At 46.9% G+C, this 15891-nt stretch overlaps 1 protein-coding gene across 1 annotated transcript in view; it reads left to right on the top strand.

Moving 5' to 3' along the window:
• Window positions 1-12807, top strand: part of LOC137372429 (zinc finger protein 850-like) — a 69159-nt gene extending 56352 nt beyond the window's left edge. The window contains exons 17-18 of the mRNA XM_068036317.1: window positions 1015-1180; window positions 10121-12807. Coding sequence (XP_067892418.1) covers window positions 1015-1180; window positions 10121-11495 — 1541 coding nt within the window. The 3' untranslated portion in view covers window positions 11496-12807. The remainder of the gene's footprint in view (window positions 1-1014; window positions 1181-10120) is intronic.
• The last annotated feature ends 3084 nt before the right edge of the window (window positions 12808-15891 follow it).

Raw genomic sequence — 15891 nt, 5'->3', positions numbered from 1 at the left:
TTATAAAGACGTCTGCAAACGCGACATGAAATCGTGTGACATTGATCACAAGTCGTGGGAGTCAGTTGCCAGCATTCGCCAGAGCTGGCGGGCAGCCATAAAGTCAGGGCTAAATTGTGGCGAGTCGAAGAGACTTAGTAGTTGGCAGGAAAAAAGACAGAGGCGCAAGGGGAGAGCCAACTGTGCAACAGCCCCGACAAACAAATTTCTCTGCAGCACCTGTGGAAGAGCCTGTCACTCCAGAATTGGCCTTTATAGCCACTCCAGGCGCTGCTTCACAAACCACTGACCACCTCCAGGCGCGTATCCATTGTCTCTCGAGATAAGGAGGCCCAAAAGAAAGAAAGAAACCTCCTCCAAAAGAGCTGGAAAGCTGACGGCCGTTCTCTCGGGCCTGTCACCAGGAGAAGCCCCGCAGTTGTCCCCCTGCTCGGTGCAAACGCGGCTTCTTATTGTGGGTATTGAGGCCTACACCGGGTGTTTCTGAAGCCTTCCCGTCCACACACCTACCCCGCCGCCTGCCGTTTATCAACTTCTAATGCGAATTGGAATCTCTCCACCGCCATCACTCACTGCGCATGTTACGAACACTGTGCCAAAATGCGCCTGCGTACGCAGTACCTGACGCTCTCGCCACTGATAGCTCACAATATCCGGGTGATTGACGGCGGCTACAGACCAATAGCAAGAGGGGGCGCGACTGGAGGACCAACGGCCGTGCCACCCACTTCGTGCTGCGAGCCCGTCTCCTCACTCGCTCTGATTGGTTGGAGGACCCACCGCCCGCTCTGTCCTCCAGCACCGCTCGCACTCTTCGTATTGGTCCATAGCTGCCGTCAATCAGCCTGGTGGGCGGGAGGTGTGAGCTGAGCATGCGCAGCTGGCCGGGACTGAGATAGACAGCGCGGTTCCAGCAGGTGAGCGGGAGGTGGGTTTAAATAAAGCCTGGGGCTCGCGATCTGTACAGTCACCGATTATGGATGCAGGAGACAATCTAAACAGCGAGATCATAACAAACAACAAGATCAACCCCCAGTCGCGGTTTCCACTGCTTCCCTCCGGCTCGAATCTCAACAAAGAGCCGAGAGCACAAACTGTCCCAAAATCCAGGCGATGCAGGGAGCGTCTGTAAATGGCGGGGATTCGAGACTTGTGAGGGAGCGTCTGTAAATGGAAACAGGTCAATGGATGTTTTTGCGAATGGAGAGTGGTTTCCAGTGGCTTTCCACAGGGCTCAGTGTTGGGTCCATTGCTGTTTGTGGCATATATTGATGATTTGGACTTAACTGTGGGAGGCGTGATTGGGAAATTTGCAAATGATGCTAAAATTGGCTGTATAGTTAATAGTGAAGAGGATAGCTGTAGACTCTGGAATTATATCAATGGTTTGGTGGAGTGCGCAGAAAAGTGGCATACGAACATATGAGTTAGGAGTAGGCTACTCAGCCCCTCAAGTCTGCTCTGCCATTCAAACCGTTCATGGCTGTACTGATTACTCCACATTGGGCGGCGCAGTGGTTAGCACCACAGCCTCACAGCTCCAGCGACCCTGGTTCAATTCAGGGTACTGCCTGTGCGGAGTTTGCAAGTTCTCCCTGTGACTGCGTGGGTTTTCGCCGGGTGCTCTGGTTTCCTCCCACCGCCAAAGACTTGCAGGTGATAGGTAAATTGGCCATTGTAAATTGCCCTTAGTGTAGGTAGGTGGTAGGGAGTATGGGATTACTGTAGGGTTAGTATAAATGGGTGGTTGTTGGTCGGCACAGACTCGGTGGGCCGAAGGGCCTGATTCAGTGCTGTATCTCTAAATAAATAAATATTCCCGCCGACCGCAAATGGATTTCAATCTGGAGACAAAGAACAGTACAGCACAGGAACAGGCCATTCGGCCCTCCATGCCTGCGCTGATCTTGATGCCTGTCTAAACTAAAACCTTCTTCACTTCCGAGGTCCGTATCCCTCTGTTCCCATCCTATTCATGTATTTGTCAAGATGCCTCTTAAATTTCGCTATCGTACCTGCTTCCACCACCTCCCCCGGTAGCAAGTTCCAGGCACTCAGCAGCCTCTGTGTAAAAAAACTTGCCTCGCTCATCCCCTCTAAACTTTGCCCTTCGCACCTTAAACCTATGTCCCCTAGTAACTGACTCTTCCACCCCGGGAAAAAGCTTCTGACTATCCACTCTATCCATGCTACTCATAACTTTGTATACCTCTATCATGTCGCCCCTCCACCTCCGTCGTTCTAGTGAAAACAATCCGAGTTTATCCAACTTATCCTCATAGCTAATGCCCTCCAGACCAGGCAACATCCTGGTAAACCTCTTCTGTACCCTCTCCAAAGCCTCCACATCCTTCTGGTAGTGTGGCGACCAGAATTGTATGCAATATTCCAAGTGTGGCCTAAGGTTCTGTACATCTGCAGCATGACTTGCCAATTTTTATACTCTATGCCCCGACCGATTAAGGCAAGCATGCCGTATGCCTTCTTGACTACCTTATCCACCTGTGTTGCCGCTTTCAGTGACCTGTGTACCCGTACGTGTGAGGTAATGCATTTCGGCAGGGAAAACAAAGCAAGGGAATACACAATAAACAGGAGGATATTGAGAGGGGTGGAGGAAGTGAGAGACCTTGGAATGCATGTCCGCAGGTACCTGAAGGTGGCAGGACAGGTAGATAAAGTGGTGAAGAATGCGTATGGAATGCTTTCCTTTATTGGCCGAGGTATAGAATACAAAAGCTGGAACTGTATAAAACGCTGGTTGGGCCACAGCTGGAGTATTAAGTACAGTTCTGGTCATCACATTACAGGAAGGACATAATTGCTCTGGAGAGAGTACAGAGGAGATTTGCAAGAGTGTTGCCAGAGCTGGAAAACTACAGTTCTGAGGATAGATTGGATAGGCTAGGGATATTTTCCTTAGAACAGAGGAGGCTGAGAGGTGACTTAATTGAGGTGTACAAATTATGAGGGGCCAAGATAGAGTAGACAGGAAGTTCCTGTTTCTTCTAGTGGAGAGGTCAATTACCTGGGGGCACAGACTTAAGGTGATTGTTGGAAGGAATAGAAGGGATATGAGGGCGGCACAGTGGCGCAGTGGTTAGCACCGCAGCCTCACTGCTCCAGCGACCCGGGTGCAATTCTGGGCACTGCCTGTTTGGAGTTTGCAAGTTCTCCCTGCGTCTGCTTGGGTTTCCTCTGGGTACTCCGGTTTCCTCCCACATGCCAAAGACTTGCAGGTTGATAGGTTAATTGGCCTTTATAAATTGCCCCTAGTATAGGTAGGTGGTAGGGAAATATAGGGACAGGTGTGGTAGGAATATGGAATTAGTGTAGGATTAGTATAAATGGGTGGTTGATGGTCGGCACAGACTCGGTGGGCCGAAGTGCCTGCTTCAGTGCTGTATCACTAAAACTAAAACTAAACCCAGACGGTAGTGGATGTCTGGAATTCGCTACCCGGATTGGTGGTGGAGGCAGAAACCCTCAACTCATTTAAAAGGTACCTGCATCTGAAGTGCTGTAACCTGCAAGGCTACAGACCCGGTGCTGGAAGGTGGGATTAGACTGGGCAGCTAGTTTTTTCAGCCAGCGCAGACACAATGGGCTGAATGGATTCTTTCTGTGACATAACTTTTCTGTGGTTCTATGGAGGAGAAATGGAGATTGGTCAGCGGGCATCTGTAAATGCTGGAGAAATGGGGACTGGATGGGTAGGGAGGCTTCAGAAACACCCAGTGTAGGCCTTAAGACCCCCAATAAGAAGCTCCTGGTCCCGTGTTTGCATCCAGCTAGGCAGCAGCTGCGAGGCTTCTCCCGCTGTTAGGCCCAGGTTAATGGCCACCAGCTTTTCAGCTCTTTTGGAGGAACTAAGGATTAATAAACTGTAACGTAAAAGGGCAAAACTTTAAAGGAAAATTATCTCAATTATAAAGGAGCCTTGGGAAGGAAGGAACCATTTGGGCACAGCATGCAGGAGGTCCCCCCCCTACCCACTTCCCTTAAGAGTCAGTTTGTATCGGAGTGGGTGTTGGATGTGGAAGTTGGTCACTGACCTGCTGTGTAGGTCTTTATTGTCAGGAAGAGAGGGGCACTATATTACTATATTTGGCAACAAAAACTATAATGGAAATTTAGCTAAATCAAACTAAAATGTCACTCCTAGTGATGATGATACACTCCAGTCCCTCTGGTGCCTTGTGGTCGCAGAAGATCTCAAGCGTACCAGCGGACACTTAGTGCTCCCTCTCCGGGGACACCAGGGTGCAGACGTAGCCATGGAAGAGAGGTAGACAGTCTGGCTGGATCACCCCCCTTGACTGCCCACCTATTGGACCTGTTGATGGCCACTTTGGCCAGGCCCTGGAGCAATCCAACAAGGAGGTCCCTTGACTTCAATTTCAGTTTATTGTCCTTAAGGAAATTCATGTTGGGTACATGGGTCATTCATTAAATTTACATATGAATAATAACAGTACAAAAGAAAATTACCCTATTACAAATGGTCTAACTTAATTAAAATATGTTAAAACTAATTCCAGTACATTCAAATAATCAATCAATAAGTCCTAATCATGAATGCGTATCCTCATCCATTCATCAGGCTCCCTGTTAAATGTTCTTATAGAAAAAGGCACGAATGAGTTCAAGAACTTGCCGCCATCTTTCCAGGGGACTGTGTGCAGCAGGGCGCATGAGCAGCCAGCCTGGGCCAGGAAGCAGCAGGAGAGAATGGTGTAAATTTCTATCCTGTACTGACAGTGATGGCTTTTGTAATCTCCTTTTACAGGGTATTACAAGGGGAGGATTTTTAAACAGCAAGCTCAAACCAAGCATCACATCAAGATTTGATAGTGTCATTTGATTCATCAGGACCTGAATGTGGAAGGGATAAGGCTTGTTTGTCCTGTCGTGGGAAAACATTTCAGGTATCAATGTGACTGGCAAAGCACCAAGATACACAAAACCCTGGTTAGGTCACATCTGGAGTACTGTGTTCAGTGGGCACGACCTTAGGAAGGATATATTGGCCTTGGAGGGAGCACAGCATAGATTTACCTGAATGATACCCGAACTCCAAGTGTTAAATTACGAGGAGAGATTGCATAAATGAGTCTTGCACAGAAGGAGGCCATTTGACAGGCAGAGAGATCTGGGCGTACAGGTCCACAGTTCACTGAAAGTGGCAACGCAGGTGGATAAGGTAGTCAAGAAGGCATACGGCATGCTTGCCTTCATCGGTCGGGGCATAGAGTATAAAAATTGGCAAGTCATGTTGCAGCTGTACAGAACCTTAGTTAGGCCACACTTAGAATATTGCGTGCAATTCTGGTCGCCACACTACCAGAAGGACGTGGAGGCTTTGGAGAGGGTACAGAGGAGGTTTACCAGGATGTTGCCTGGTCTGGAGGGCATTAGCTATGAGGAGAGGTTGGATAAAGTCGGATTGTTTTCACTGGAACGACGGAGATGGAGGGGCGACACGATAGAGGTTTACAAAGTTATGAGTGGCATGGACAGAGTCAGAAGCTTTTTCCCGGGGTGGAAGAGTCAGTTACTAGGGGACATAGGTTTAAGGTGCGAGGGGCAAAGTTTAGAGGGGATGTGTGAGGCAAATTTTTTACACAGAGGGTGGTGAGTGCCTGGAACTTGCTGCCAAGGGAGGTGGTGGAAGCAGATACGATAGCGACGTTTAAGAGACATCTTGACAAATACATGAATAGGATGGGAATAGAGGGATATGGGCCCTGGAAGTGCAGAAGGTGTTAGTTTAGGCAGGCATCAAGATCGGCGCAGGCTTGGAGGGCCGAATGGCCTGTTCCTGTGCTGTAATGTTCTTTGTTCTTTGGCCCATTGAGTCCATGCCAGTTCTCTGTTGCAAACCATCTGTCCCATTCCCCCGCCCTCTCCTCATCATCCTGCAAGTTTATTTCTTTCAAGTGCCTATCCAATTTCCTTTTGACATCATTCATTGTTTCCGCTTCCACCGCCCTCATTGGCAGCACGGTCCAGGTCATTACCACTCATTGTGTAAAAATGTCTTCCTCACATTCCTCCTGTATCCCTTGCTCAAAACCTTAATCTGAGTCCCCTATTCCTTGTACTGTCAGCTAATGGGAGCAGCTTTTAGAACATAGAACAGTACAGCACAGTGCACGCCCTTCGGCCCACGATGTTGTGCCGAACCTTTAACCTACTCTAAGATCAAACTACCTCCATACCCTTCATTCTACTATCATCCATGTACCTATCCAAGAGTCGCTTAAATGTCCCAAATATATCTGCTTCTACTACCACCGCTGGCAGTGCATTCCACGCACCCACCACTCTCTGTGTAAAGAACCTACCTCTGACATCTCCCCTAAACCTTCCTCTAATCACCTTAAAATTATGCCCCCTGGTGATAGCCCTGGGAAAAAGTCTCTGGCTATCCACTCTATCTATGCCTCTCATCATCTTGTACACCTCTATCAAGTCACCTCTCATCCTTCTTCGCTCCAATGAGAAAAGCCCTAGCTCTGTCAACCTTTCTTCATAAGACATGCCCTCCAGTCCAGGCAGCATCCTGGTAAATCTCCTCTGCACCCTCTCTAAAGCTTCCACATCCTTCCTATAATGAAGCTTTTCCTTGTCTACCTTATCTACACCTGTCATTATTTTGAACACCTCGATCAGATTTCCCCTCAATCTCCTTTGCTCCAAGATGAACAACCCCAGCTTCTCCAACCCAACCTTGTAGCTAAATACTCTTCCACCATGAACCATTTTAGTACATCTCCTCTGCACCCTCTCAAGAACCCGCACATCCTTCCTGAAGTGTGGTGACCAGAACTGGAGATTTATAAAAGTTTTCAGCGTAACTTCCCTGCTTTTGTACTCAATACCTCCATTTAGGATGCCCAAGATCCCATATGCTTTACTAACCACACTCTCAATATGTCCTGCTACCTTTAATGATCAATGCATATGAATCCCCAGGTCCCTTCTGACAAAATACATCATCTCACCGTTACGGTTATATTCCCTGAAATTTAGAAGATTGAGTTGATTTGATCAAAAGTTTCACGATATTAGAACTGATGGTATGGATAGAGAGAAATTATTTCCATTGGTTGCGGAGGCATAGTGTAAAACATAGAGCCAGACCTTTCAGTAGTGAAGTTAGGAAACAGTTCTATACACAAAAGGTGGGAGTAGTTTGGAACTCTTTTCCACAAACAGCAGTTGATACTAGATCAATGTTAATTTTAAATCTGATATTGATAGTGTTAGCCAAAGGTATTAAGGGATGTGGGGCAGAGGCGGGTATATAGAGTTAGGTCACAGAGCAGCTATGATCTTATTGCATGGTGGAACTGGTTCAAGGGGCGAAATGGACAACACCTGGAATCATAGAATCTTACAGCACAGGAGGGCATTCAATCTTTGGAACTTGTGCTGGCTGTTTGAAAGAGCGGTCATGCTTTGTCCCACACACCCACTTGTTATTTGTAAGCCTGTAAGTTCCTCATTCTCAAATAGCTGTCAACTCCCTTTTAAAATGACTGATTGCATCAGGTTCCACCACCTTTTCAGGTGGAATGTTCCAGATCCCAACAACTCTCTGTTGGTGCAGAGACTGCTGAACGCAATGTTGAGTCCCGAAACTTGTAAAGTGCCGAATTGAAAGGTTGCTGTTCTTCGAGCTTCATTGGAACAGTGCAGGAGGCCATGCACAGAGAGGTTAGAGTGGGAGTGGGACAGAGAATTAAAATAGCAAGTGACCAGAAACTCAGGGTCACGCTTGCAGACTGAATGGAGGTGTAGAGCAGACCACATCGTGAGCAGTGAGTACAATATTCTAAGTTGCAAGAAGTCCAAGTAAATCACTGTTTCGCTTCATGCTACAAGACCTTGAGAATAGCCCAAAGGGAACTTTATTTGAAGAGTAAAGGTTACAATGTGAAGGAAACCAATTGCCTAGAATATTAAACTCCACCCCAGCTATAAATACTGTTAGAATGAACATGGTTCAGTCGTGGATGTGAATGACAGCAGCAATAACAGCAGAATGTAACACCTGCAGTCACTTGTGAACAAGCTGTTGTGTCAGCATTTTGGATGATCAATTAAATCTCTTCCCACACATGCACTCTCCCCAGTGTGAACTCACTGGTGTATAGAGACTGGATGACTAAGTGAATCCCTTCCCACATGTCCCCAGTTTGACTGTGCGGATGCGTTCCCAGCTCAGATGGGTAATTAAATTCCTTCCTACAGTCCCCACATTTCCACAATTTCGCCCCAGTGTGACTGCGCTTGTGTTTCGACAGGCCAGATGATCGGCTGAAGCCTAGTCCACACACATGTGTACGGTTTCTCCCAGTTGTGCACAAAGCTTTTTGCTTCTGTGATCAAAGGCTGATGATGTTCAGGTCCTGATAAATTGAGTGACTCTGTACTATTTTTTGTGATATTTGTTTGATTTTATCTGTTACAATCCAGTGTGATGTAAACAGTTACCCCAGCATTTACCAGCCCCTTCAGGAGAGATGGTGAGAAAGCCCCTGTGTACAGAGTGAGAATAAAATCAATGTCTGAAAATCCTCTCTTGTATCACAGAATCGTTACAGTGCAGAGTGAGGCCATTCAGCTCATTGTGTCTGCATGAACCTCTCTGAAAGAGCAATTCCCTAAGTTTCATTCCCCTGCCTTCTCCACATAACCCTGCACATTCTTCCTTTTCATATAACTGTCTAATTCCCTTTTGAATACTTCATTTGAATCTGCCTCCACCACATTCTCGGGCAGGCTTCTCTTACCAAATACTTTAAATCTGTGCCGTCTCGGTCTCGATCCTTTCACGAGTGGGAACAGTTTCTCTCTATCTACTCTGTTCAGACCCCTCATGATTTTGAATATCTCTATCAAATCACCTCTCAGCCTTCTCTTCTCCAAGGAAATCAGCCTTAACTTCTCCAATCTATCTTCATAACTGAAATTCCCCATCCCTGGAACCATTCTCATGAATCTTTTCTGTCCTCTCTCCAATATCCTCACATCTTTCCTCAAGTTTGGTGCCCAGAACTGGACGCAATACTCCAGCTGAGGCCCAACTTGTATCTTATACAAGTTCAACATAACTTCCTTGCTCTTGTACTCTATTCCCCCATTAATAAAGCCCAGGATACTGTACGCTTTATTAACCGCGCTCTGAACTTGTCCTGCTACCTTCAATGACTTATGCACATATACACCGAGGTCCCTCTGCTCCTGCATCCCCTTTAGAACTGTACCCTTTATTCTATACTATCGTCCTGACAGTTCCCAATGCTTCCAAGTTTCGTATCATCTACAAACTTTGAAATTGTGCCCTGTACACCAAGGTCTAGGTCATTAATATATATCAGGAAAAGCAAGCGTCCCAACACTGATCCCTGGGGAACTGCACTACAAACCTTCCTCCAGCCTGAAAAACATCCATTAACCCCTACCCTTTGTTTCCTGTCACTCAGCCAATTTCGTATCCATGTTGCTACCGTCCCTTTTATTCCATGAGCTACAAGTTTGCTCACAAGTCTGTTGTGTGGCACTGTATCAAATGACTTTTGAAAACCCATGTACACCACATCAACAGCATTGCCCTCATCAACTCTCTCTGTTACCTCCTCAAAAAACTCCAGCTAGTTCGTTAAACATGATTTTCTCTTAAGAAATTCATGCTGTCTGTAAAAGGAGTTTGCAAAAGTCATCACTGTCAGTTTAGGATAGAAATTCAGAACAGACAGTTCCAGTTTCTATTGAAAATCTTTCCTCTCTTGGTCCCCCAAAGCTGTAAATCCCACACACTCTCCCTCCTCCCTGTGCTGAAATCTAAACCCATGGCACCATCTGCACCATTTCTTTCCTCCACTGCCAGTTTTCTCCCTCCCTCTGACTGTGTTAGTTCTCCAGCCCCTGCGTGCAGACTGAGAATAAAATCAAAGAGTCAATGATTTTCTCTACTGGTCCCTGGGACTTTGAAGGCCTGCGCACTCTCTTCTGGTCCAACTATTTACCAGATTCATTTAGCTCAATGTCACAACCTGTTTTTGTGGGTTCTCTCTCACTTCCTTTTTTCTGTTTTAAATTTATTTTACAGGGTATTGGAAAGGGAGGATTTGCAGACAGGAAACTCAAACAAAACATCACATCAAGATCTGACCCAGTCACTCGATTCAACAGGATCTGAATATCATCGGCCTTTGACCATGGAAGCAAACAGCACCATTCACAGCGTGGAGAAACCATACACGTGTTCCACATGTGGACGAGGCTTCACTCAATCATCTGGCCTGTTGAAACACAAGTGCAGTCACACTGGGGAGAAGCCGTGGAAATGTGGGGACCATGAGAAGGAATTCAATTATCCATCTGAACTGGAAACGCATCGACACAGTCACACCAGGAAGAGGTCGTTCACCTGCTCCATGTGTGGGAAGGGATTCACTCAGTCATCCAACCTGCTGAGACACCGGCGGGTTCACACTGGGGAGAGACCGTTTACTTGCTCCATCTGTAGTAAGGGATTCACTCAGTCATCTGCTCTGCTGAGACATCAGTGCGTTCACACTGGGCAGAGGCCATTCATCTGCTCAGTGTGTGGTAAGGGATGTTCTCATTTCTCTTCATTGCAGACACACCAGCGAGTTCACACTGATGAAAGAGGTTTTAAATGCTCCAACTGTGAAAAGAGCTTTAAGAGCCCTCGTGCACTGAGGGAGCACCAGCGAGTTCATACTGGGGAGAGGCCATTCACCTGCTCCGTGTGTGGGAAGGGATTCACTCAGTCAAACAACCTGCTGAGGCACAAGCGAGTTCACACTGGAGAGAAGCTGTTCACCTGCTCCACATGTGAGAAGAGATTTGCTGATTCATCTGCCCTGCTGACGCACCAGCGAGTTCACATTGGGGAGAGGCTGTTCACCTGCTCTGTGTGTGGAAAGGGATTCACTCAGTCATCTAAGCTGCTGAGACACCAGCGACTTCACAGTGGTGAGAAACCGTTCACCTGCTCCATGTGTGAGAAGAGATTTGCTAATTCATCTGACTTGCTGAGACACCGGCATGTTCACACTGGGGAGAGGCCCTTCACCTGCTCTGAGTGTGGGAAGGGATTCACTTGTTCATCCGCCCTGCTGAGACACCAGCGAGTTCACACTGGGGAGAGACCGTTCACCTGCTCTGAGTGTGGGAAGGGATTCACTTGTTCATCCCACCTGCTGACACACAAGCGAGTTCACACTGGGGAGAAACCTTTTAAATGTCCCGACTGTGGGAATTGCTATAAAAGTTCCCAGGAACTGATATCCCATCAACGAGTTCACACAGACGAGAGACCATTCAGGTGCTCTCAATGTGGGACTGGGTTCAGGCGATTATCTGACCTCACTGTGCACCAACGCACCCACACTGGGGAAACGCCTTTACCTGCTCAATGTGTGGGAAAGGATTCACTACTTCATCCCACCTGCTGACACACCTGCAAATTCACACTGGGGAGAAACCTTTTTAAATGCTTGGACAGAGGGTGGTGAGTGCCTGGAACTTGCTGCCAGAGGAGGTGGTGGAAGCAGATACGACGTTTAAGAGACATCTTGACAAATATATGAATAGGAAGGGAATAGAGGGATATGGGCCCCGGAAGTGCAGAAGGTGTTAGTTTAGGCAGGCGTCAAGATCGGCGCAGACTTGGAGGGCCGAATGGCCTGTTCCTGTGCTGTATTGTTCTTTGTTCTTTTTTTGTTCTTTGTGGTATTTGCTGTAAAAGTTCCGGGGAACTGATGTCCCATCAACACGTTCACACTGACAAGAGGCTGTTCAGGTGCTCTCACTGAAGGGCTGAGTTCAACTGATGATCTAATCTCAATGTACATCAGCACACTCTCATTGGGGAGAGGCCGTTCATGTGTTCTGTCGGTGAGAAGGGATTCACTCGGTCGTCCAACTTGCTAACACACGGGTTCACGCTGGGCAGAGACCGTTCAGATGCTCTCATTGTGCGATTGGGTTCATGACGATCATCTGACCTCACTGTACACCAGTGCACTCTCACTGGGGTGAGGCCATTCACTTCTGTGTGTGGGAAGGGAATCACTCAGTCATACAACCTGCTGAGACACAGCGAGTTCACAGATGATTACAGATGTTGGATCCTGCTGTTATTGTTGCTGTTAATCACGTCCAGGACTGAACCATGTTCATTCTGACAGTTGGGTTTATTTCTGATGTCAGTTGCCCCTCTTGGACTGAGCATGTGCCCCACAGAGTCTCTCATTCATGTGTGAGTAGACCATCATGTCTGGAAACCTCATTTTTTATTTAAATCCGCTCAGTAAATGAACTGAACAAAAGATGAACAGTAAACAGATCACAGGCCAATCCTGCAGCTCTGTATTGACAGGAGAAAAATCAGTTCTTTAGCTCGAGAACGAGGCTGTTTAAGCTGTGAATGTTTGTAAGCACAAGCAGACTTGAGCTGTTTGATAGATGGGCTGTTCACAGCTGTTAACCTGTCAGAAATTTTAATGAATTACTCTTTAAGTAAACTTACCAATATATAACCTCAGACTCCTGTCCCTGCTGTAATTAATACTCAGTATCCATTAGTGCTGATTGACAGTCAATCACTGATTATTGGTTAACCTTTGTGACTTGTTTTGTGAAATACTCTTCCTATTGGTGCTCAACTGCTGGATAACTGATTACATTTATACGTTTTTATAGATATCTATAAAGTGTGAGCCCAGATTTAACTATGCTGTGATCTGTAACCAATAAATGTTGTTTCGGGCATGACTTGTAATCTGGTACCTTGGTGATTTGTCAAGAAAGATTTAAATTCACTCACTCGGCAGCTTAAGAGGAACCAGACTGAGGTTTAATAAACATAAGAAATAGGAGCTGGAGGAGGCCATTTGGCCCTTTGAGCCTCCTCCTCCTTTCACCAAGATCTTCTACCTCAGCTTCACCTCCCGCACTATCCCCTAATTCCCTTAGTACCCAAAAATCTATCAATTTCTGTTTCAAATATGCTCAGCGACTGAGCATCCACAGCTCCCTGGGGTGGACGATTCCAAAGATTCACAATCCTTTCAGTGAAGAAATTTCTCCTCACCTCAGTCCTAAATGGCTGATCCTTTATCCTGAGACTGTGTTCTAGATTCCTCAGCCGGGGGGAAACATTTTCTCAGCATCTACCCTGCCAAGTCCTTTAAGAATTTATTATGTTTCAATTAGATCACCTCTCATTTTTTAAACTGCAGGGAATATAGGCCTGGCCTACTCAATCAGTCCTCATAGGTGGCGATGGTGCGTGGTGGGGGTGCTGTAGCATAGTGGTTATGTTAATGAACTAGTAATCCAGACGCCTGAATGAATGATGTAGAAACATGAATTCAAATCCCACCATGGCAGTTCAAGGATTTAAATTCAATTAATTAAATAAATCTGGATTAAAAAAGCTCAAAACAGTAATGGAGACCCTGAAACCACTGATTGTCCTAAATATCCACCTGGTTCACTAATTTCCTTTAGGGAAGGAAATCAGCCATCCTTACCTGATCTGGCCTATATGTGATTCCAGACCCACAGAAATATGGTTGACTTAACTGCCCGATGAAATGGCCTAGCAAGCTACTCAGTTATATTTAAGGAGGTGGCTCACCACCACCTTCTCAAGGGCAATTAAGGATGGGCAATAAATGCTGGCCTTTCCAGCAATGCCCAAATTCCGTTAATAAATAATACAACTGCCTCATCCTGCGAACAAGACTATTGAACCTTTGTTGCATTCCCTGAAGGACATATATGTTCCTACTTCGGTAACGAGACCAAAACTGCGGGTGTGGCCTCACCAATGTCCTGTATAATTATCGTGAACTTCCTTTTATACCCCAACCCCTTTGTAACCAAAGCTAACATAACATTTGCCTTCCTAATTTCTTGCTGTTCTCTATGTTAACTTCCTGAGATTCATGTACAAGGACACCCAGGTCCCTCTGAATGCAAATATTTCGAATCTCTCACCATACATAAAAAAATTGTTTTTTTTTATTCTATCAAAATGGATGACTTCACACTTCACACTTCACCGCCTTGTATTCATCTGCCATGTTCTTGCCCACTCACCCAACCCGTTCCTTTCCCTCTGCAATCGCTTTCTGTCCTCCTCACTGCTTACTCTCCCACCTAACTTTGTAATATCAGCAAACCTGGATTTGGAACACTTAATCCCTTCATCTGAGTCATAGAATCGTAGGAAGTTTATGGCTCAGAAAGAGGCCACTTGGCCCATCATGTCTGTACCGGCTGAAAAATGAGCCACCCAGCCTAATCCCAGTTTCCAGCATTTGGTCCGTAGCCCTGCAGGTTACGGCACTTGAGGTGCATATACCTTTTAAATGAGTTGAGGGTTTCTACTTCCACTACCCTTTCAGACAGTGAGTTACAGACGTCTACCACCCTCTGGGTGAAAAATTTTGCCTCATCTCCCCTCTAATGTGTGTACATGTTCTTTCTGACTGCAAAGAACAGGGCCCTGTGTATTATGCATTCTTTGTAGCTTCCAGTATGCGCATATGCGCCACACCCTTAACCCGACTGACAACCTTAAATTGGTTGTTAGTCTAATTCTAAGCATACTGAGGATTATTTAGCAAATGTTGTTCAATCACAGAATCATATCTAATGTTGGACACTCTGTTTTAAGTTTTGCAAGCACGGGCTGGTTGGGTACGGTCTGTACCTTGCCCGTTGTGAACAGCGGAAGGGACATGTTGTTTGATACGATCTTTGGGATGTACACACACTGCGCCTGTTTCCGGTAAACAAAATAAGTGACAGCAATTTGCTGGTTCATTCCTCAGCGCAATGCTTTAACCAATCAGAGTCAAGCTGCCTGGTTTAAATTTCAAATAAAGCTTGGCAGTTAACTGCCAATCGCCACAAACTGGTGCATTCTCTATGGGCAATGCCTCTACCAATCAGAATCCACTTGCCAACCAATCAGCATTCTTTTCTCATACAGTATAAATATGTTGCTTTTCCTTACATTGGTATCCTTGCAAATTGTCAACTGATGAGGGCAAGACGAAAAGTATTGACAGGCAGAGAGATCTGGGCGTACAGGTCCACAGGTCACTGAAAGTGGCAACGCAGGTGGATAAGGTAGTCAAGAAGGCATACGGCATGCTTGCCTTCATCGGTCGGGGCATAGAGTATAAAAATAGACTGCAATTGTTGACAACACAATCGGTAGGTGGCGCTGTTTTGGCACATGAGCAGATACAGCATGTGCCACGAAAACGTCACAGCCTGCGACTGTAGCAGCTGCCAGGACTAAAGATGGCGCTGGCCAAAAAATCACAGAGATGAAAACCGAACAAACACGTGGCAGAATACAATAGCCAGAGCGCGGGGAGACTAGCGGTAGCGGTGCCGGGGGGGGGGGGGGGGGGGAAGAAAGAGGGAGAGGGAGGGGGGGGGGAGAAAGAGGGAGAGGGAGGGGGGGGGGAGAAAGAGGGAGAGGGAGGGGGAAGAAAGAGGAGAGGGAGGAGAAAGAGGGAGGGGGAGGAGAAAGAGAGAGGGAGGGTGGGAGAAAGAGGGAGAGGGAGGGGGGGAGAAAGGGAGTGGGAGGGGGGGGAGAAAGAGGGAGGGGGGGAAAAGAGGGAGAGGGAGGGGGGAGAAAGAGGGAGAGGGAGGGGGGCAGAAAGAGGGAGAGGGAGGGAGAGGGAGGAGAAAGAGGGAGAGGGGGGGAGAAAAAGGGAGGGGGGGAGAAAAAGGAGAGGGAGGGGGGGAGGGAGATGGAGGGGGGAGAAAGAGGGAGAGGGGGAGAAGGAGGGGGGAGAAAGAGGGAGGGGGGGAGAAGGAAGA

Source organism: Heterodontus francisci, chromosome 7 (assembly GCF_036365525.1).
Source record: "Heterodontus francisci isolate sHetFra1 chromosome 7, sHetFra1.hap1, whole genome shotgun sequence".
NCBI classification, from domain to species: Eukaryota; Metazoa; Chordata; class Chondrichthyes; order Heterodontiformes; family Heterodontidae; genus Heterodontus; species Heterodontus francisci.
Note: the sequence above shows the minus strand (reverse complement) of the source record. Positions and strands in the feature narration are given on the sequence as shown.